The 19,961-nt window shown below is 32.1% G+C and overlaps 4 protein-coding genes and 1 non-coding gene across 5 annotated transcripts; 2 read left to right on the forward strand and 3 right to left on the reverse strand.

The window, feature by feature from the left end:
• Positions 1 to 308: 308 nt before the first annotated feature.
• LOC123905635 (golgin IMH1) lies at positions 309 to 3,659 on the forward strand. Its single transcript, XM_045955318.1, has 2 exons — positions 309 to 839; positions 2,454 to 3,659. Exons 1-2 carry the CDS (start codon positions 434 to 436, stop codon positions 3,446 to 3,448), a joined length of 1,401 nt encoding a protein of 466 aa, XP_045811274.1. The 5' UTR covers positions 309 to 433; the 3' UTR covers positions 3,449 to 3,659.
• An 82-nt stretch (positions 3,660 to 3,741) lies between these two features.
• Positions 3,742 to 3,814, reverse strand: TRNAR-ACG. Its single transcript has one exon. It is a non-coding gene; the product is annotated as a tRNA-Arg (tRNA).
• A 2,388-nt stretch (positions 3,815 to 6,202) lies between these two features.
• Positions 6,203 to 8,938, reverse strand: LOC123905644 (zinc finger BED domain-containing protein RICESLEEPER 2-like). Its single transcript, XM_045955330.1, has 3 exons — positions 8,866 to 8,938; positions 6,552 to 8,445; positions 6,203 to 6,456 (listed from the first exon to the last, which is right to left on the reverse strand). The coding sequence occupies exons 2-3, from the start codon at positions 8,416 to 8,418 to the stop codon at positions 6,401 to 6,403; spliced, it is 1,923 nt and encodes a 640-aa protein (XP_045811286.1). The 5' UTR covers positions 8,419 to 8,445; positions 8,866 to 8,938; the 3' UTR covers positions 6,203 to 6,400.
• A 1,173-nt stretch (positions 8,939 to 10,111) lies between these two features.
• On the reverse strand, positions 10,112 to 12,805 carry LOC123905653. Its single transcript, XM_045955342.1, has 4 exons — positions 12,179 to 12,805; positions 11,372 to 11,909; positions 10,773 to 11,031; positions 10,112 to 10,568 (listed from the first exon to the last, which is right to left on the reverse strand). The coding sequence occupies exons 1-4, from the start codon at positions 12,601 to 12,603 to the stop codon at positions 10,432 to 10,434; spliced, it is 1,359 nt and encodes a 452-aa protein (XP_045811298.1). The 5' UTR covers positions 12,604 to 12,805; the 3' UTR covers positions 10,112 to 10,431.
• Positions 12,806 to 16,542: 3,737 nt separating this feature from the next.
• LOC123893577 (pollen receptor-like kinase 2) lies at positions 16,543 to 19,418 on the forward strand. The gene is made up of 3 exons (XM_045943329.1): positions 16,543 to 17,224; positions 17,507 to 18,151; positions 18,721 to 19,418. The coding sequence occupies exons 1-3, from the start codon at positions 16,543 to 16,545 to the stop codon at positions 19,416 to 19,418; spliced, it is 2,025 nt and encodes a 674-aa protein (XP_045799285.1).
• The last annotated feature ends 543 nt before the right edge of the window (positions 19,419 to 19,961 follow it).

The raw sequence follows: 19,961 nt of genomic DNA on the forward strand, positions 1-19,961 counted from the left end.
AAAATATTTTGTCATTTTTGTGGCCATTTATGATTTTTTTTTAACTTAGTAGTATTATTTTTAGGAGTTTATTTTTTCTCCGCTACCAGTTTCTGGCGTCCTATGTATTTTCCGTTTTACTCTTCCGCTACTTAAGTATGGAGACGTTAATGAGAATTTTTTGAAAAATGTAATCTTCTATTTTTTTTTTTGACTAAATATCATCCGCTACTTAAACGACGGATGTTATAAACAAAAATTTTGGTAAGATGTTCGGCTACTTAAACGGCAAACGGGGTATTTTGATAATTTTATAGAGTTTCCGGAGTAAAACATTACGTTGGCAAAAGTAAAACTCTTGTTTTTTTCTAACTTCATAAATGGAGCATGACATCACTGTTGCTCTGTCTGCTTCTTCATTTCTTCCTATGAACATAACAAACTAGGATTAAAGATGACGGAAAACCCACGCGCCGGCGCCGGGAACCGACGCACACGATCACAAGCAGCTCCTGAATGGGCAGTAACAGAATCACTCATTCTCGTCAACGAAATCGCTGCGGTGGAAGCCGACTGTTCCGTTGAGTTTTCATCTTACCAGCAATGGGACATAATATCGGGAAACTGCGCCGCCTTAGAAGTCGATCGGAACTTAGCTCAGTGTCGTCGGAAGTGGCGATCTCTACTCGCTGAATATGATGATGTCAGAAAAGGAAGAAAATCTTCCAATTTGGATCCTGAATTGTTTGATGCTATTGGGAGAGTTGTTAAAGGAAGAGAAGAAAGAGGTGAAATTGATCGTGAAAGTGATGCTGAAATTGGGGATGAAGATCTTGATGCTACCGTTGAAATTGAAACTGGTATGATTTGTTTTTCAGTTTTGTTAGGTTAAATCTGCATTTTTTTGAATAGTTCCCAAAATAAGAACAATGATAATAAATGAATGATTAAGTATAAAATTTTTACAAAATTGTCGTTATTAATTATTATTGGTTGTTAATAGTAGTTATCATAAATGCTATAAGTTGCGATTAATAGTTGATATATCAAATTGTATTGAACACATTTTAATTAAGGAAATGCTATAAGCACATTTTCATCAAACGAAAAAAAAAATAGTTGTCATAAATGCATAATGAGATTATAATGACTTGAAAGTTGTGTTACAATGTTAATTTAGGGATAGATTTGAAAAAAGTATAATAAGATGAATAAGTGGGAGTACCAGGGTTCGAACCCGATCCCTGAACATTGCATATTGCATGCAATTTTCCTACCAACTGAGTTATGTTCACCGGGACAGGATAATGATTCTTATTTTGGAACAAATATTTTTTTGTTAAAGTGACAATTATTTTAAAAGTGAGGGAAATAGTTGACATAGTTGTGTTATCTATTCTAGTGTGGGACAAACAAATGGTAGCTAGGTATAGCGAAAGAGAGTCGTTCCACAATGTGAGGGGAACCATAGTTGGAATCTGTTAGGTGGAGAGGCATCATATTCACATAATTGTAGGTTTAAGCATATGTTTGTTTTTAGGACATGTTCATTAAAATTCTGGCGAGAAAGCATTTTGATGTAGAAGCTTAGTTTTGGAGCTTTGATAAAATTGCGAAGGAAACGGTTTGAGAAGCAAAGATTGAAGACTTAAATGTGTGACCAAACATACACTAATGTTGAGGTGGGGTTTTGAGTAAAACTAACACAATTTAAACTTACAAGGTAAAATAAGAAGGAAAACACAATAAATAATTTGTGGTTAGTGGGTGGGATTCAAACCCACAAGCTGTGGCTAGAAATTAAGGGCATCGATTGTTAGACCATAGGACTTCTTCGTATAACATACTCGGTATTTTTAAATGTCGGTCGGTCTAAAGTCTTTGCTTTAGTTACCTAAGCGTTGGACCGGCCCTGCTTTTGGAATTTGATTAAATTTGGTAAAAAGAGGGGAATTTTGATTCTTTGCTGTGACTGTAGAGTTGTTGGATCCTGGTAACTCATCACACCTGAATCCAAAGTTTGGTAATCGTTGCACCTGTGGCGTCATAGGCATGTGTGTTCAACAAAAATATTAATATATTATAGTGCAAGACAATATGCAGGAATGGATAGAAAACTATGTGGAGAGAATAAATAAAATTCCATTATAAGGATTAGTTAACGAATTGTGGTTTTAGATAGCATTAAAATTTCATGCCGTGATTAACTAGTTGAATTTGTTTATCCTTTTGTGGCCATAAATCTGGCCTAATTGTTCGGGTTAGATTAGAATGGGAAGGTTGAGACTCTTTCTACTATGCATCCATATCCATTATTCTTTGTTCTATTTACCTAAACTTGTATATCCCAATGTTTTGTTAATATATTATGGCTAGCTTAATATATTTACGAAATAAAATTACGGGATTTGACGTATTGTCTCTTTACTGCTTAGAACTTTTCGCCTAATGCATTTTTGTGAATTAATTGTTAGGGTCGAAAAGAAAAAGACAGCGAAGTAAACCTAAGAGATACCGTGAAGAAAAGCCTAAGGAAAGCCATGAAGAACAGCCCGAGAATACTCATTTAGAAGACCAGTATTTGAAAGACTTACTCGGAAAGAAATCTAAGTTGAATTCTCCTGCAAAAAGGAGGGCAAAGCACATAGAGACACCGTCGACAAGCCTAGCCGAAGTAGACAAAAACCATGATACTGAAGAAAAGCCAAAGCCAACCAGTGTAGGAAACATAACAAATAATAATAGCAGGGAGGAAAATGAGGAAATGCTGAAATCTAAGTTGAAATCTCCTGCAAAAAGGCGTGCAAAGTACATAGAGACACCGCCAACAAGCCTAGCCGAAATAGACGAAAACCATGATATTGAAGAAATGCCAAGGCCAACCAGTGTAGGAAACATAACAAATAATAATATCAGGGCGGAAAATGAGGAAATGCTGAAATCTAAGTTGAAATCTCCAGCAAAAAAGCGTGCAAAGCACATAGAGACACCACGGACAAGCCTAGCCGAAGTAGACGAAAACCATGATATTGAAGAAAAGCCAAAGCCAACCAGTGTAGGAAACATAACAAATAATAATATCAGGGAGGAAAATGAGGAAATGCTGAAATCTAAGTTGAAAGCTCCTGCAAAAAGGCGTGCAAAGCACATAGAGACACTGCGGACAAGCCTAGCCGAAGTAGACAAAAACCATGATATTGAAGAAAAGCCAACCAGTGTAGGAAACATACCAAATAATAATATCAGGGAAGAAAATGAGGAAATGCTGACTCTGAAATTGCAAGAGTTAGCAATAGAGATTCAAGATATTAATGCTGAATCTGCTGACTGTAAGGAAGCTAACTCAGAGAATATAGAGGATTACCGTACTGAATTTACCAGACGCCAAGGCGATAAGCTCATAGCAAGACTGGGAAATTTCTCTAACACCCTTAAACAACTATGTGATCTTCTCCAAGAGTGTAAATGAAGATTATAATTATTTTTGTCCTTGTTAGTGAAATGCAGCATATGTAGGAGAAGAATGCTGTTTATAATTGTGAACTGTGATCATCACTCACTGTGCTTCGTTTTGAGAAAATTAAAAGACTTATTTATCTATATATTTGCAATTTTAATGTTATTATATAACCTATTCGAAAAGAATAAAAGGGTCACTACAAAATTTAATTGCTGTTTCAGTTTTTAGGGAGGAATTAAGTGTTAATTGAACCACTGTGTTATGAAGTAAAATGCATTGAAACAAAAAATTAAAACAATTTTCGACTTCACTGGGGATCGAACCCAGAATCTCTGGTTCCGTAGACCAGCGCCTTATCCATTGGGCCATGAAGTCTTCTTGTTTATTGCTCACTAGGCACATTAAATAACTTTGTAAACTATTTCAATATACCGAATTTTTGCTTTGTTTTTTTCCAAGTGTATTCCTAGAATTTTATCTTTATAATAAGATTTATTAAAATAAAAATAAATAATAATGTGATATATAATTGTTGTGTCCACGTGACATGTATGATATACCATGTCTAAAGTAATTTGGTCACTTCTTCATCAAAATTTATCCTAAAGTGAGGTGAATACCAAAAGTTGGGTGTATATGAGTCGAATTAGATTGAGTTTAATCAAAATAAAAATTTTCGTAACACAATAGCTTTTAAGACTTGAAAAATTAGGGTCAAACACAACCTACACTTTGGCCGAATCAACTACTTTGACAAAATTTAGATTGAGTTTAACCAAAAATTAAAATTCGTAAGTAGCTTTTAAGCCTTGAAAAATTATGGATAAGATTTTTTATTTTTTTTTTAAACATGGATAAGAAAATAGTCAATTTGACAAAATTTATATAAATGTTTGTACCTTTGTCAAAAAAAGATTTAAATAAATGTTTTTTTTTTTTGAACCACGATTTAAATAAATGTTGGTTCTTTTTATCCTAAAAAATATATCCATTTTTTGGCTAAATATATCCAAAATAAATGTTTTTAAACTACGGGGTTACTCCTATTTTTTCTCAAAAAATGTCTATATATATTAACTATGCATGTGTTTCAAAAAATATGTTAACTTTGAATGTGCAAAACCTTTGTCTCTTACTTCATTCAACTATTGTTTCATCATCATCACTGTTATCACTCGTCATCATCCAAGATGAGTAGTGGTGTTGTTCTTCCTCAAGTTTGTATCACTGACAACTCAACAATCTATCGTCCTCCTCATGTGCGACGACGGGTTAAAACTCTTGACGTTCCAACTCAAATTGAAGTCACTAACAATCAAACTACAATCTACCTTCCTCCTCATAGGCGGACTAAAACATTGGTCCGATCACGATCAGAATTGAAGATGGATGAATTCTATGCCGGCTCTCCTATCTTCTTGAAGTCTCCATCTCCTAGCTTGGTTCCGTTGCCAGATTATATCACCAAGAAGATCAAGTTACATCACCAAGATCAATCTTGAAGGTCTCATTCTTGCAATACAAATTGTAGATTGTAAACAAATATAATAATGTGTTATATTGTAGAGACCTTAAGAGAAATATGCTAGATAGGGATCTTTTCTATTTTGCTTTGCTAGATTGTATTGTACTCTTATATACAAGCAATTAAGATTTTTAAGAGAAATATGTTTTTATTTTTTCCTTGTGTCTCGTGATGTTTTGCACTCTATTTTTATCATAAAAAAGTATATACTACAGTATAATACAAAGGAATTACAACTATTTCAAAAGTCTCATGCATGTACAATTTATCGAACTTGTTTACCAAACATATCGTCTGTTTCATTTTTTTTTTTTTTTAAGGAAGTGTGTTTCATTGTTGTTTTTGCATTTTATTCTTTTGAACATAACTCTAAATTGTTTAGGATAATCCTGACCAAATATCATATATGGAGTATTTTACCAATATTGGTTGCCATTATAAATTAGATAATAACATTCGATCAACATTTTATTACGACTTTTTAGTCAAAAAAAAAAAAATTATTACGACTTTTATTCCTTCATTGAAATAATTATTTCTAAGAAAATTAATCAAGAAGGGAGATTAATATGTGGACGACTATGGGTTTAACACAAAAGAAAATAGGTTAAATATGGTTTTTTAAATCCCTACTATGAAAAAATTTATTTATTTTTAGTCCTTATTTATATTTTATAAGGACTAATTTCAAAGACTAAAAAAAGTCCTTTTGTTTTTGTAAAATTTTTCAAAATAGGAATTCATACAAACTTGGGAAATAAATAAATTTTGCGATTTTAATTTGGGAAGTTGTTATTAAATTTAGAAAATTTTGGAAGTTGTTATTAAACTTTTTTTTTTGAAGCAAAGTTGTTATTAAATATTAAACTTGAGAAATAAATAAATGTTGTTATTAATTTAGAAAATTCAGGAAGTTGTTGAACTTGGGAAATAAATACATAATTTAAAATTTAGTAAAAAAAAAATACATAATTTAAAACAAGTAAAAAAAAATACATAATTTTTTTTGACACAAAAAAAAATACATAATTAAAAACTTGTGTCATTGGATTAAATACATAATACACTTAGCAATATGCATGACAGACAACCAATCCAGTACTATAAAACATAGCAGCACAATACCTTAACTTGAAGAGCATTGCAAGTATAACATGATATTGTTAAACCTCCATATGGTAGTGAAAGAAAATAAGATTGGATAAATAACATGATGTATCAGTCTTTGATACTAAAAAGCGCAGAAAAAATAACAACCTGAATAGAAACTCTAAACTTTGTTATAACAACCATAAAAACTGAACTAAAAAATACTTCGCAACAACGACTTCAGTCTAGACCAATTGAGTTGACAGAAAAATAAATTGCTTTAAAAGAAATTAACCTTGCATAGATACAGTGATTCTAAAAACCAAATAAAGAACAAGCATCCATAATCAATCATCCGGAGTAACAAAGTTTGAACATCCAACATTTAGTTGGGAAACCATTTCTGCACAAAGACAAAAAAATGTCAGTACATATCAAAACATAATGTCGAGCTAATAAGTAATAACATATCCAAAGCTAAGCATCTCATTATCTTACCTTGCTTAAGCTTCTGCAAATCCTCATTAAAAAGCAACGAGAAGGGTTTCCCGTGTTTCCAATCTTGCGTGCAGACAAGTGCTTGCATAAGTTCAAAACTAAGAGAACTACAAAAGGAATCGAGCACCTTGGCATTAGTACCAAATGCACACTCGGAGGTTAAGGTTGAGACGGGCATAGCCAAAACCTCTCTAGCAATGTTTGCAAGGACCGGAAATCGACTTGAATTTAGCTTCCACCAATTTAAGACATCCAATTCCACAGAGGTCTCTATATCTTCCTCCAAATACTTATTTAACTCAGATTTGAAACTTGATTTATATGATTGCAGAAACTCATTCCAACTATAGGGATCATTTTTACCATCTTCATCTAATTTTGCTTTTTTTGAATCGTTTTTCAACTCCTCTCCATTATATTCCTCAAAAAGGGACTTCAAACAAGATTCCAACTTCTCTTTCAACTTAGCTGCCGCAACTGAATCAAAAATCTGATTAATCATCCAATTTATATATCCAACTTTGTACCTAGGATCAAATACAAGAGCAATTAGCAGCAACATGTTCAAAGCATCATGCCTTTCCCAATGCCGATCAGAATGCTGATCAAACTGCTCAACAAAGTTTTTCCTTATTTTTGTAGCTATAAGCTGTACACTTAGGTCGTTGGAATGACACAGTTGGCTAATCATTTTACCAATTCTAAATACCTCTAACATATATATATTACTAGTAACATTAGAGATATTAGAAATATGCAAAATAGTTTCACGAAAGATCTCCAAAATTGGTAAAATCACGCAAGCAAAGTTCCAATCTTCACGTGTAGGAGCACGCTTCCCCTTTCCCTTTTTTAACTGACGAACATACTTTTTGTCTTGTAACTCAAGTTTCTCAAATGCATATCGATGATATAAAGCAGCCTCCAACATCTCAAATGATATATTCCATTCAGTTTCAACATCCAAGTAAACATATCCTTTACGTTCAATCTTTTCTTGCTCAGCGCATGCATCAAATGCAGAATATATAGGAGATGATTTTATGTATTGAACTGCATCACTAATTCTCAAAAAAGAATTATCAATGTTGTGTAACCCCTCCTTCACAATCATGTTCAAAATATGAGCACAAGAGTGCATATGAATGTAATCTCCTTTCAAAACTAATGCGTTCCGAGACATTAGCATTTTCTTTAAGCATCGAAACTCAGAATCATATGGAGATACATTATCAACTGTCAGACTAAAAACACTACTCAATCCCCAATCATTCAAGCACCGCTTAATAGTAGATACCATATACTCCATTGAACAATCTATGGTTGGCAAAAAGTTTAGAATCTTTTTGTGCAATTTCCAATGATTATCAATAAATTGGGCAGTCAAACACATATAATTCTGATCTTGACATGAAGTCCATGTGTCAATGCTGAGGCAAACTCTTCCACAATGTTGTGCAAGAAAGCTCTGTAATTTTGTTCTTTCTGCATCCCATAGAGTCAAAATATAATTTGCCAATGTAGTCTGTAACAGTGAGGAGACACTAAATTTCGGTTGTAAAACCTTTAGAAACTTTTGAAATGCTTTATTCTCTACGAATGAAATAGGAAGATCAGTGGCTACAAACATCTCAACAAATTCATTTTCGCAAGTCTCTTGGTCAAAGTTGTCATATAAATGCGATGAACTTATTTTTCGTTCTGCCTTCATTGTTGAGGATGGATCAGATTTCTGTCTTTTGCTTCCGTCATTTGTCTCTTCTGTAAAGTCATCCTCAGCATCTGACCGATTTCTACGCCCCAATGGTGGAGTAGAAGTCTGATTCACTGTTGCCTCTGAGGTTTCAAAGTCATCTTGGTCACTCATTGGTCTCAAAAGTATTATTCTTTTATACTACAAATTCGATTAGAAAATAAGTTAGTCTCAATATACTTGGTAGTATGACCCTATCTCATTCAAAAGAAACTATATTTTACTTGGCCAATACTTAATAATCTATAAAATGCATCACAATAGAAGTTTTTTTAGGCCTCTAAACATGTTGGGCCAGCCCTGATTAAACTAATGTTGGTGTTTTCTCCTTCACCGGGGATTTAAACTCGGGTCTTTTCTTTAAACCCTCAACTCAAACCGAGAAATATTGAAATTCCAAACATAAAACAGTAGGAAACACAAGTTGAGTATTGTTTTGCATTTCAACAAACACATTGACTACACAAAATCCACATACATCATTTTAGGATAAAACAAGTGATAATAAACAAACAAAGTTGAGGACAAAAATGAAGAACAAGAAATGCAAACAATTCTAACCTTTGGGGGTTTTTTGAATCTCCAGAAGATCGAAGAAGTAACCGAAAAATCGCCTAAACCAAAAACAAAGGGAAATGGAATGAAAATGGAAAATAGTGAACCGAACGATCCCTAATCTTTATATACTCCCTCCCGCCTAAAGTTTTTCTGGCGCTAACATTTCCCGCCTTGAGGTGTCATCATTTTTTTAATTTATGAGTGTGTGTCTAAATTTTGTGTTTAAATGTTTCTGGCCAACAAAGTGTTTCTCATACCATCATTTATTTTTTTTATTATTAAATGAGTAAATCATGAATCATTATACATTTTCATAAAAATAATTAAATCTTTTTATTTTCTTAACAAATACTCCCTCTAATTTTTAATATAAGAAAACATTCAATTTTAAATACATTGAAATATTGATGTATCTAGTCTATGATATAGACTAGATATACACTATGGGTTCGTTTAAATTTGACTTATTTTTTTAGCTTATCAAAATAACTTATACAAATAAATAAATTTTTATATTAATTTAAAAAATTTCAATAATAAAAATTTTTGGCGGGAAATGTTTACGATTTTCTCAATAAAAAATTGATCTTGGACATTGTGTATTTGAGATACTTGTAGCGCATCCAAAATTAATGAAAATGTTTATTTTATGGGAAATATTTACTTAGTGACGACCACAAATTAGAGGTGTTAGACACACATAAGCAAAAAAATATTAAAGAAAAAATATCAAAATTATATTAATTGATATGACAATTTTATGATTCTTTTAATTTTTTGTTTGATGTGTGTGTATAAATCTTGTGTCTAAATCTTTGTGTCTAAATAGTGTCTCTAATTTTATTTTCTTTGGTGAGTTATTCTTACATAAGCCACAAGCTTAGATTAATTACTTTTAGAGGCACATACATATTTTTAAAAAATTAAAAGAAAAGAATTGATTAATATTAGATAATATGACTAAATTATTTATGTTTAAATTTTTTTCATTGATGCATGTCTAATATAATTGATTTGGAGTTGTGTCCAAGTTAGCACTTCTCTTCTTTTATTTTCTTTATACTTTCTGGTCGGTCAAGTAATTGTAACGTTTTAACATTGGTGTTTTTATTGAGATCCAAATCACGGAAGGACTACATATAAGCTCGATTAAGGAGCTCGGGGAAAATACTCATAGGTGAGTGAAGATTTCATTGAGACTACTTTCTTAGTCAAGAAAGAAGACCATGTATGACGAAAGAAAAAGACATTACAAAAATTAACTTATCTTTGCAAAAGAAATGAAATTACACTCCTCTCTATAAGCTCACGTTTCTTTTTATACTAAGTAAAAGGTGAACCGATTTATTCAATTTTCCTATTTTATAAAGTTGTAAAGTAGCAATTCTCTAAGAAAGCTTCGGTTCACTAACTACAGTCTACATACAAATTTGAGACAAAAGTATAATTACACACAAAAAGGGTACTCAACCAGCCATATGAGATATTAATTAATGATACACATTCCATATGGTTGATAACTTGATATGCAAGGCTTCTTTTTTTCTTCTTTCTCTAGAGTTGAATATTTTATTCCAAGACAACCACCTTACTTAGAATCCATAGTACTATAGAGAACTCAAAGGCAAATAGAGTATGAAGCATTCCTCTATCAAGTGCAAAACCATACAATGTTATTCCCCCATGGTTATGTTGTAGATATGTCACTGCAAAATTCAAACACAATAATACTTGTCAAATAATAAAAATGCTATATATAAGTTTGGACTTGACTTCCTTGCGGTCAAATATCTGCACTCACTCATTCAGGACATCAGTAATTGTTCGATCAATATATCTATAAAATACAGATCGAACGACCACTGATGTCTTAAATGTGTGAATCTGGAATCTCTGATGAAAAAACTTACCTAAAGATTGTCTAGTATGGAAGGAAGAGAGTCTTTGTGGGATTATTGATATGTGTATATCTGAGGAATCAGAGTCACTACTATCACTAGCAAGTGCATCAGACATTTGATCTTTGCATTGCTCTGATTCAGCAAAAGCATTAGTCACCAACATGTGCCATCTTGTTGCAATTGAAACAATTCCTTGAGCTCTATGTGTGATTTTTGCTGCACCTAAGATGCACAAGAAGAAGCCACTCAATTGGACAGCTGAACATATCTGCATTAATAATTTACCAATCACAATTAGGACAAAAATTTGTATCAAATCATAGTACTTCATTCAAAACATGAAACTAGTACAAATAATGTAACTTGTTAGTAAATTTAATTCGAGAGGATCATATAGAATCATTATAATATACTACGAAGCACGAAAACTTCTCAGATTAGACGTGTCCGGTGTTGGACATGTGTCGGTGCCCGACACCAACACTTTGGTTACTCTAAATTATGTCATTTTTTCAAATTATTATTGGTATTAAAGTGTCAGTGTCTGTGTCGTGTCTGGTGTCTGTGGCCGTGCTTGATAGATAATATATAATACAATATTTACTTACCACAAGATCACCAGAATTGAAGAAACTCTTCTCTGTCTTGGAAGCCAAAACTAGCAATAAAGCACCCAATTGACTAACACTCATGGTAACCACACAACAAATTATAAAAAACCTATACCTATGACTTATAATCCATAATTGTCTTCTAATTCTCACATGTTCTTTAAATATAACACCAGCTTCAGATCCAAACCCTTCAAAAAGTTTGTGAACACCTTCAAATCTTAATATTTGAAGTTGACAAGTTAGTCTAAAAATCACACATACCAATAAGTACACTCCTGTTCTATACAACCAAGAAACTAAAGTTAACACAAACACAATTGAGTTTAGTGGAAATCCAGCACTAATATGTGGTGCTGAAATCTTAACTGCTGAGAAAAATATGATTTTGTGGACAAGTTCTACAAAGAAAGAGGGTAAGATTATGTATGTTAAGAATCTGAATGCTTTCTCTAGCTCGCACGCGTAGCCACGACGAACGTATGTAGTGTCATCTTGAAGTGCATCTAAAAATAGAAGTTGTCTTAGGCCGTACCTGCGTCATATAACATATTATATGATTTAGAGCACGTTTGTTACAGATTATTATTTTATAAGATAAATTAAGTTCTACATCGGATGTGAGATAACTTGAATATATGTTTATAAGTGGGAGTTGGCTTAATCAGCCCTACAAAAATGGGTTGTAAGATGAGGATTGTTTCTACTTTATAAACATATATTCAGACCATCTCACATCCGATATTGGACTTCTTAACACGAAATTGCTTATTCACTCTACGATGCAGTTAATTTTTATGATACCTTCGGAAGAAACGGGAGAGAGTGAAGAAGGAAATGATGGCAAGTGCAGATTCAGGTATTTGAACAAGCTTGTTCAAGGAAATGGGATCATCTTGAGGGGAAGAAGTAGAGACTTGAACAAAAAGGGTTGTGAAAAGAGGGACGATGAAAGTGAGGAAGATGAAGGTTACATAAGAAGTGAGTTTTCCAACACACGATGAGTGATCAAGAGCACACCATTTAAGACATATCCGAAAGTGTCTTAGTTCATCAAAGATCATGGATTTTGATCTTGCATATGATGGTTGAAGTAACAAAGGAACATTGTGTTGATGTTGATGTTGTTGTTGTTCTCCATTTTGATGATTGTTTTCAGAGAAAGATACTCTTTTGGAAGATGAATTATGATCAATGTCTATGGTTGTGTCATTTGTTGAAGGTTTCATAGTTGAGTTTTTTTGTTGTGGAAGATGTTTAATTTTAGAGATCAAAAATAGTTAATTTTTGTGAGGAAATTATATGATGTTTTGGGTTGATTTTGTTTTTATTATTGTATGTTTTGTTTAGGAAACTTAAACTAGTGATTGAGAATAGACATAGAAAAGGTTGGAACCTTGCTTTGTCTTGTGAGTGTTCACTTTTTTGCTGTGTTAGATTTTTGAGTTAGAAGCTAAGAATAAAGGGAACATGACTACATGAGATCATTGTTTATGTTATGGATAGAAAGGGTTAGGTTGTCTTATTCAATTGCAAGTCATTATATTATTGATTTACTCTCCGATCACTATTATAAGAAAAAAAAACTAGTACTTTTAAATTCATCTTAAAATTGGTAAGACAATTTATATTATATAATTGATATTTAGTGTTGATTTATACATTATTTACACTTGAATCCAATCATATTTCAATAAAATTGATAATTATAAAAAAACTAATACATTAGAGTGACATAAGAGCATCATTATTCATTGCATTCATATGTGTTCTTTAAGTGGGTTCCATTTAATTTTTTTATATTATTTCACACTTTTCAATTATTTAAACAACTCAACCGCAATTTTTAAATATTCATACAACTCACTAAAAATTCTCAAATGTGTCTCATTGGACCCACACGCTTTTCCACGTGTTTGAAGGAAGAAAAAAAAAATTATATGCTCACTTTATTGGTAAGTATCGTTCGGAAATAGAGAAGCGACATTTAGTGTAACAACACTCGCTCACCATGGATTAATTATCCATCTCATCTGACAAAGGATGCTATTTTGCGGTTCAGGAACGGTGCTACAGGATCCACCGATAATCATGCTCTAAAATATTATTAAATAAATGAAAAAAATAAAATGAAATTGGCCGGGCTAACACAATAACCCACATGGCCCATACGGGTCGGACCGATCTTTTAATACATAGCCCAATAATATTAAGACCAAGTCGGGTCATCCCATTTCACACAGCTCTAACCACATGTGACACTTTATCATCCTAACGATTGACTTTAATTTATTGGTTTTGTTTGTGTTATGTTTGAAATTGAATAATAAAATAAGAAATGTAGCACCCGTGTAACATAACATACTAGTGTACTTTGTACTAATTACATGTGTGACAGTAGTTGGTCGATTGAATATACAGAGCAGAGAAAGGGGAAGGGTACTTTGGCTCTATCTGTCTATCACGAGGTTGTGGTAGTAGAAAGAAAGTGAGCACAACAGTTGCCCTTTCACACATGGGTGATGGGTCTGTAGCTGCCACTATATAATTCACCTTTCTAATTATTGTCACGTTTTTGGGTTGCTTTTCTTTAATTAAATTATAATACCAAAAAAAACAAAAATAATAAATACTATATGGTTTTAACTTCACAAAATTTACACGTGTCACTATGATTTAGTTGAATTAACATTGTGTATGACGATATATTATGGTTTAATCTTTGGAGATCTTTGCTGGGGTAAGTGTGGGGTTAACTCCTACATTATTCAGGAAAGTGGATATTAAACACTTTATAAATGAGAGGACTCATAAATTTAGTAAAGTATAGTGTTTAACTCACTTGTATAGTTGTTCTGAGCTTAATGTGGATGATCCTCCGAATGTCCCCTTGTGAAATGAAACAATTTCTAGTTTTAACTTGAACAGTTGAATATCGTATTATCCTTAAATATCACCTCATGATTAATTCCTTTATTTTCTATTGACAAGGTTTGTCATATTTATCGTAAGGCGTGTCTGAATAACTTTAGGGAGCGTGCAACACATTGTAGAGAGCTTTTACAATTCAAATTAAGGTATGACTTTATTTAAGATGTCTTTTTTATATTTTTAAACAATTTTATGAAACACGGATTCCGACACGGACACCGTGACACGACACGGACACCGCTAATGTAAAAAATATAGGATACCAACACCGTTAGATATTTATAAAACATATTAATTGATATTCAAAATATATACATGTAAATCTAATTTAAGTAAGTTAAAAGTTGTAAAATAAGATATGATAGTATTTTACCTTTATTTATTCATCTACGATCGAAAAAACTAAAAATATTATAATCAAAATGTAATGTCTTCAATCCCTCATTGATCAATATTGTTGTTTCGACACATATTTAACTCTTGTAGATATGTCTGATATGTGTCTAAGGAGAGTATAAGCAAAGAAAAAATAATTATTTTTGGGACATTTATCCGACACGTGTCATACGAGTGTCTTACAGGTGTCGGACACCGATCAAATGAGTGTCAAAGCGAAGGAAAAAAATTAATTTTTTCGAACACCGATATGAGCTATCCGACATGTGTCGGACACCGCGACACGCCTAATCATAGAGGTGTCGGTGCTTCATAATGTTTGTGAAAAAAATGTGGCCGTAAACTTTTTGACCTACCCACATAGGGGAAGATCTACTCCCAAAAAAATCATCACGCCCTTCATTGTCTTCACCAACAAACCTAGGGGAAAAAAAAAACAATAATTCAATTTAGACTTCGATGTTTAATTTTCCTCCAAATTGAAAACCCTAACCCAAAATTCAAGATGAAATTCATGTGGGTTGTATTTGTTTGCAGGATTGCAATGGTTAGTGGTGAACGGATCAATAACAAAGAAATGGATTTGAGATAGTTAAGTAAAGTAGTGCTTACTACGATATCTAGCTTCACATTGGATTCACTCATTTCTCTCCAAAATATTTTAAGGGTTTAGCCAATTTAGCCAAAAATTTAGTAGTTAAGGGACAAAAATCCAATTTAGCCAAAATATTAGTATATAATGAAAAGTAGTCTATATCTATACATAATATAAAGAGGATACATTGTTTTTGGTGTGAATTTTTCATAATACCAACAATATCCTTGATTTTTTTAGTAGCAACAAAAAATATTTCTTAACTAATTACTCACCAAAACATAAGATATATCTTTTTTTTTTATAAGCAAGTAAAAATCTTTTATTAACAAACTCATGATAACATAAGACTTTTTTTTTTACATAAGTTAGACACAGGCAGGCGCGGAACGAGAATGTCTGGCCTGTTAGTAATAAATAAATCTCTAGGCCTCCCATGTATCTTTTATACCCCAAATATTCCAATTTTGTCTTTGCTATAAAAACTTCGGTTCGCAGAAACCGAAATTTTTTCTAGGAAAAATTCGTTTAACAGAAACCGAATTTTTTTTTCAAGGAAAAAAAATTCGGTTCGTAGCAACCGAAGTTTTTATTAAAGGGCAAAAGAGTAAATTAAGAGGCGAAAGAACCATGGGGACCTAAAGAGAAAACATCATATAAAAATTATCAAACCGCATAGTTTTTTTCGCACAGGAATGCCAAATGCTGGCATATACTTGTTGGTATGTTCTTCATGTTGGCAATATCTTAATTCTCATCAATAATATTAATATTGTTTTCAATGAAACCAAATATGATCCTAAAAAACAAAACATTGGCACAAGCAAATTACAAGCATAGTAAACTTTAGAACATCACAAACACACCATACAACTAAAAGTTACATAAAATTGTGTCAAAAAATTAAGTGACGGTCAATGCAATATAACACATCATATCCTCTTCAATAACAAGAAAAAAAAACAGCTTTCAAAGCATATAAAAAATATAATATATTGTATTAAACAAGTGTCGAAAAAAATATATATTGTATTAAACAAAAGTATACCATAAAAAAAATGTTCCAAATAAATTGGCCGGCCTATAACCCTTAACCAGCTCATTATTTGCAAGTAGAACTTTGTCGTTGTCACCCTTTAAAATTTAAACCATTGAAGTTTAATTTCAAATGCACACTCTATTTTATCTTTTAAGACTCCTCTTCTAATTTTCTTAGAAAGAACATTTTTGGTTTATGCAATTATATATGGCTCATAAAAGAGCATCATACTATTGCATATTCATACAGTTTATATTATTTTCCATTTATTTTATGCCAACTTTTGGTGACACAAATGGTCAAATTTTGATAAGGTTCAAAAGCTTTTTGTCTAATGATAATGCTTTAGACAATTGGGTTGATGAGTCTAATTTGTGCAAATGGGCAGGTTTGTTATGCAAAAATGACAACACATTTTTTTATGGCTTGAGATTAGAAAATATGGGACTAAGTGGGAAAATTGATGTAGACACATTGTTGGAATTGCCAACTTTGGTTACTTTTAGTGTTAATAATAACACATTTGAGGGTCCAATGCCTGAATTCAAAAAGCTTGTGAAATTAAGGGGGTTATATTTGTCAAATAATAAATTTTCAGGTGAAATTTTAGATGATAGTTTTGAAGGTATGGGAAATCTTAAAAGTGTAGTTTTGGCTGAAAATGAGTTCAATGGTCATATTCCTATTTCACTTGCTAAATTGCCTAATCTTTTGGATTTGGACTTGCATGGGAATAGTTTTGGAGGTAACATACCTGAATTTCAGAATAATGGTTTTAGAGTATTTGATTTGTCTAATAACCAATTGGAGGGTCCAATACCACAAAGCTTAAGCAATGAGCCTTCATTAGCAAAAAAAAAAAGCAGTGAGCCTTCAACCTCATTTTCTGGTAAGTGAAGACTCCTTTTTTCCATCAACATGTATTTTTGTTTCTTGTATTTTTATTTTTAAATTGGGTGAAGGAGAAAATATTATATTACTATTAATTATAAACTGATATTAATGACCATTTTACAACTGTCTCTGTCGGGATTTAAACTTTGTCCCTTAAAAGTTACAAGGTCAAACTCTTATCAGTACACTGACACAACGTAGACAAGTATACAGGCCGATGTTCAGCTTCAGCTTAGGTATGAAAAATTGAGTTTGATAATTTTTGTGTGTAATGCAGGCAACAAAGCCCTATGTGGGAAACCTTTGAGCAATCCATGCAACAAGTCTCCAACCAATTCTATTGTGAATCCTAATTCAGCTCCTTCAACTCAAGGAAAGGGAAAAAAACACAAAAAATTACTTGTAGTGTTGATTGTAGTGTTGGCTATGATTATTTTAGCTTCAATGTTTGCACTTTTGTTCATCCAAAGCCGCCGGCGACGACGAAGTTTAGAACAAAGCCAACCCATATTAGGCCTACAATTGAATTCTCATAAGACTACTCCAAGTGTCATAGAGACAAAATCCATTGATTTGGCTGGTGATTTTAGCAAAGGTGAAAATGGAGAATTGAATTTTGTTAGGGAAGACAAAGGTGGTTTTGATTTGAATGACTTGCTTAGGTCATCAGCTGAAGTGCTTGGAAGTGGAAGTTTTGGATCAACTTATAAGGCTATAGTTTTGAATGGACCAATTGTAGTTGTGAAGAGATTTAGGCACATGAACAATGTTGGGAAACAAGAGTTTTTTGAACACATGAAAAAGCTTGGAAGTTTGACTCATCCTAATCTACTCCCTCTTGTTGCCTTCTACTACAAGAAAGAAGAGAAGTTTTTGGTTTATGATTTTGGTGAAAATGGTAGCTTGGCTAGTCATCTACATGGTATGCAGCATTATTTTTTATTTATTTGCACTTTTGGCCTCCTATTTTTTACAAACGACAATTTTAGCCGCCTAACTTTCATAATAACACTTTTGGTCCGTAACTTTAGTTTTTTTTTTTGTAAAAAGATGACGCTCACTGATTTTGACCAAGTCAACTCATATACTAAGTCAACACATCTTGCCATACATGCTGACATGACATTATAACAGGAACAAATATAGATTACTCAACAAATCAATGAAATAATAAGATTAATTGATCTTGATTCTTGACCAAGCAAACTTAGGGCGTGTTTGAATTGATTTATTTGAGTTTATCTACTGACATAATTTCTTGTAAGACTTTTTTAGAGAGATTATGAAAATAACTTATTTATCGAAAAAAAGAAGAAAAAAAACTTATAACATGTATATAAACTTTTTTCAGTTTATTTCTACAAACTCTCTAGAAAAGCTTACGAAAACAACTTATATGAAAACATTTGACTTTATTTTATCTTCTGTTATAGAAATATAGCTTAAACATAACCACTTATATGATCACTTATAAAAACATTGATTTTGCAGGTAGAAATGGCATTGTACTAAATTGGTCAACTCGTCTAAAAATCATAAAAGGAGTAGCAAGAGGCTTAGCACATCTCTACAAAGAGTTCCCAAACCAAAACCTACCACATGGTCATCTAAAATCCTCAAATGTAATGCTAAACAATTCATTTGAGCCATTTTTAACAGAGTATGGACTTATACCTATTACAAACAAAAACCATGCACAACAATTCATGTCATCCTATAAATCACCAGAAGTCACACACTTTGATAGACCAAATGAAAAAACAGACATTTGGTGTCTTGGAATCCTTATTTTAGAATTACTAACCGGAAAATTTCCGGCAAATTATTTGAGACATGGAAAAGGAGAAAATTCGGATTTAGCAACATGGGTTAATTCAGTTGTTAGAGAAGAATGGACAGGTGAAGTGTTTGATAAAGATATAATGGGAACAAGAAATGGTGAAGGTGAGATGTTGAAGCTTTTGAGGATTGGAATGTATTGTTGTGAATGGAGTGTTGAGAGAAGATATGATTGGAGAGAAGCTTTGGCTAAGATTGAAGAACTTAAAGAGAAAGATAGTGAAGATGAATCTTTTTCTTATGTTAGTGATGGTGATTTGTATTCAAGAGGTGTCACTGATGATGATTTCTCTTTTTCTGTTACTGATATTTCACAGGTTGATCATAAGTTTGAGAATGTGGCAATGTAGAATTGTATTTACAATTTTATATTTCTAATAAAAAAAATTGGATAAAGAAAGGCACGTTCATTTTCAAGGTCAGAGAGAATCATCAATTTTATTGAGAAGTTATATGAAATTTACGTATAATCTATCAATTGAAGAATTCGAGACTTATACTAATTAAGTCACAACAAAACAAATGTGAGCGGAAGTTACAAATATATGTAGCATATGTGTGAACTACAATTGGTTGTGTGATATCCAATTTTTTATTTGAATGAGTTATGTTATGTGGTTTAGAAACTGCATAGGGTTTATTTTACCTTTTTAATTTTATTATTATGTTTTTTTTTATAAGCATAATTTTATTATTATGTAATATTTATTTATTGTTAATGGAATAATGATTCAACAATTGATTTTAAACAATTGATATTTGATTTTTGTTGATGGTATAGTTTTTACTTATTGTTGAACTTCTCACTACTCACACAAGAGAAATATTCATATCATTTGTTCAACTTTTAAACTAATGTTCATCTCTTTCATATGACATCCATTAACAGCTTC

Source organism: Trifolium pratense, linkage group LG1, assembly GCF_020283565.1.
Source record: "Trifolium pratense cultivar HEN17-A07 linkage group LG1, ARS_RC_1.1, whole genome shotgun sequence".
In the NCBI taxonomy this organism is placed as follows: domain Eukaryota; kingdom Viridiplantae; phylum Streptophyta; class Magnoliopsida; order Fabales; family Fabaceae; genus Trifolium; species Trifolium pratense.

Coding starts and splice junctions, on each gene's coding strand:
- LOC123893577 (XM_045943329.1), top strand. CDS start 16,543: ATGGCTCATAAAAGAGCATCATACTATTGCATATTCATACAGTTTATA. Junction 17,225..17,506: donor GCCTTCAACCTCATTTTCTG/GTAAGTGAAGAC, acceptor TGTGTAATGCAG/GCAACAAAGCCCTATGTGGG. Junction 18,152..18,720: donor CTTGGCTAGTCATCTACATG/GTATGCAGCATT, acceptor TTGATTTTGCAG/GTAGAAATGGCATTGTACTA.
- LOC123905644 (XM_045955330.1), bottom strand. CDS start 8,418: ATGAGTGACCAAGATGACTTTGAAACCTCAGAGGCAACAGTGAATCAG. Junction 6,457..6,551: donor TTTGCAGAAGCTTAAGCAAG/GTAAGATAATGA, acceptor GTCTTTGTGCAG/AAATGGTTTCCCAACTAAAT.
- LOC123905635 (XM_045955318.1), top strand. CDS start 434: ATGACGGAAAACCCACGCGCCGGCGCCGGGAACCGACGCACACGATCA. Junction 840..2,453: donor TACCGTTGAAATTGAAACTG/GTATGATTTGTT, acceptor ATTAATTGTTAG/GGTCGAAAAGAAAAAGACAG.
- LOC123905653 (XM_045955342.1), bottom strand. CDS start 12,603: ATGAAACCTTCAACAAATGACACAACCATAGACATTGATCATAATTCA. Junction 11,910..12,178: donor CTCTCCCGTTTCTTCCGAAG/GTATCATAAAAA, acceptor TATATGACGCAG/GTACGGCCTAAGACAACTTC. Junction 10,569..10,772: donor CCATACTAGACAATCTTTAG/GTAAGTTTTTTC, acceptor TGAATTTTGCAG/TGACATATCTACAACATAAC.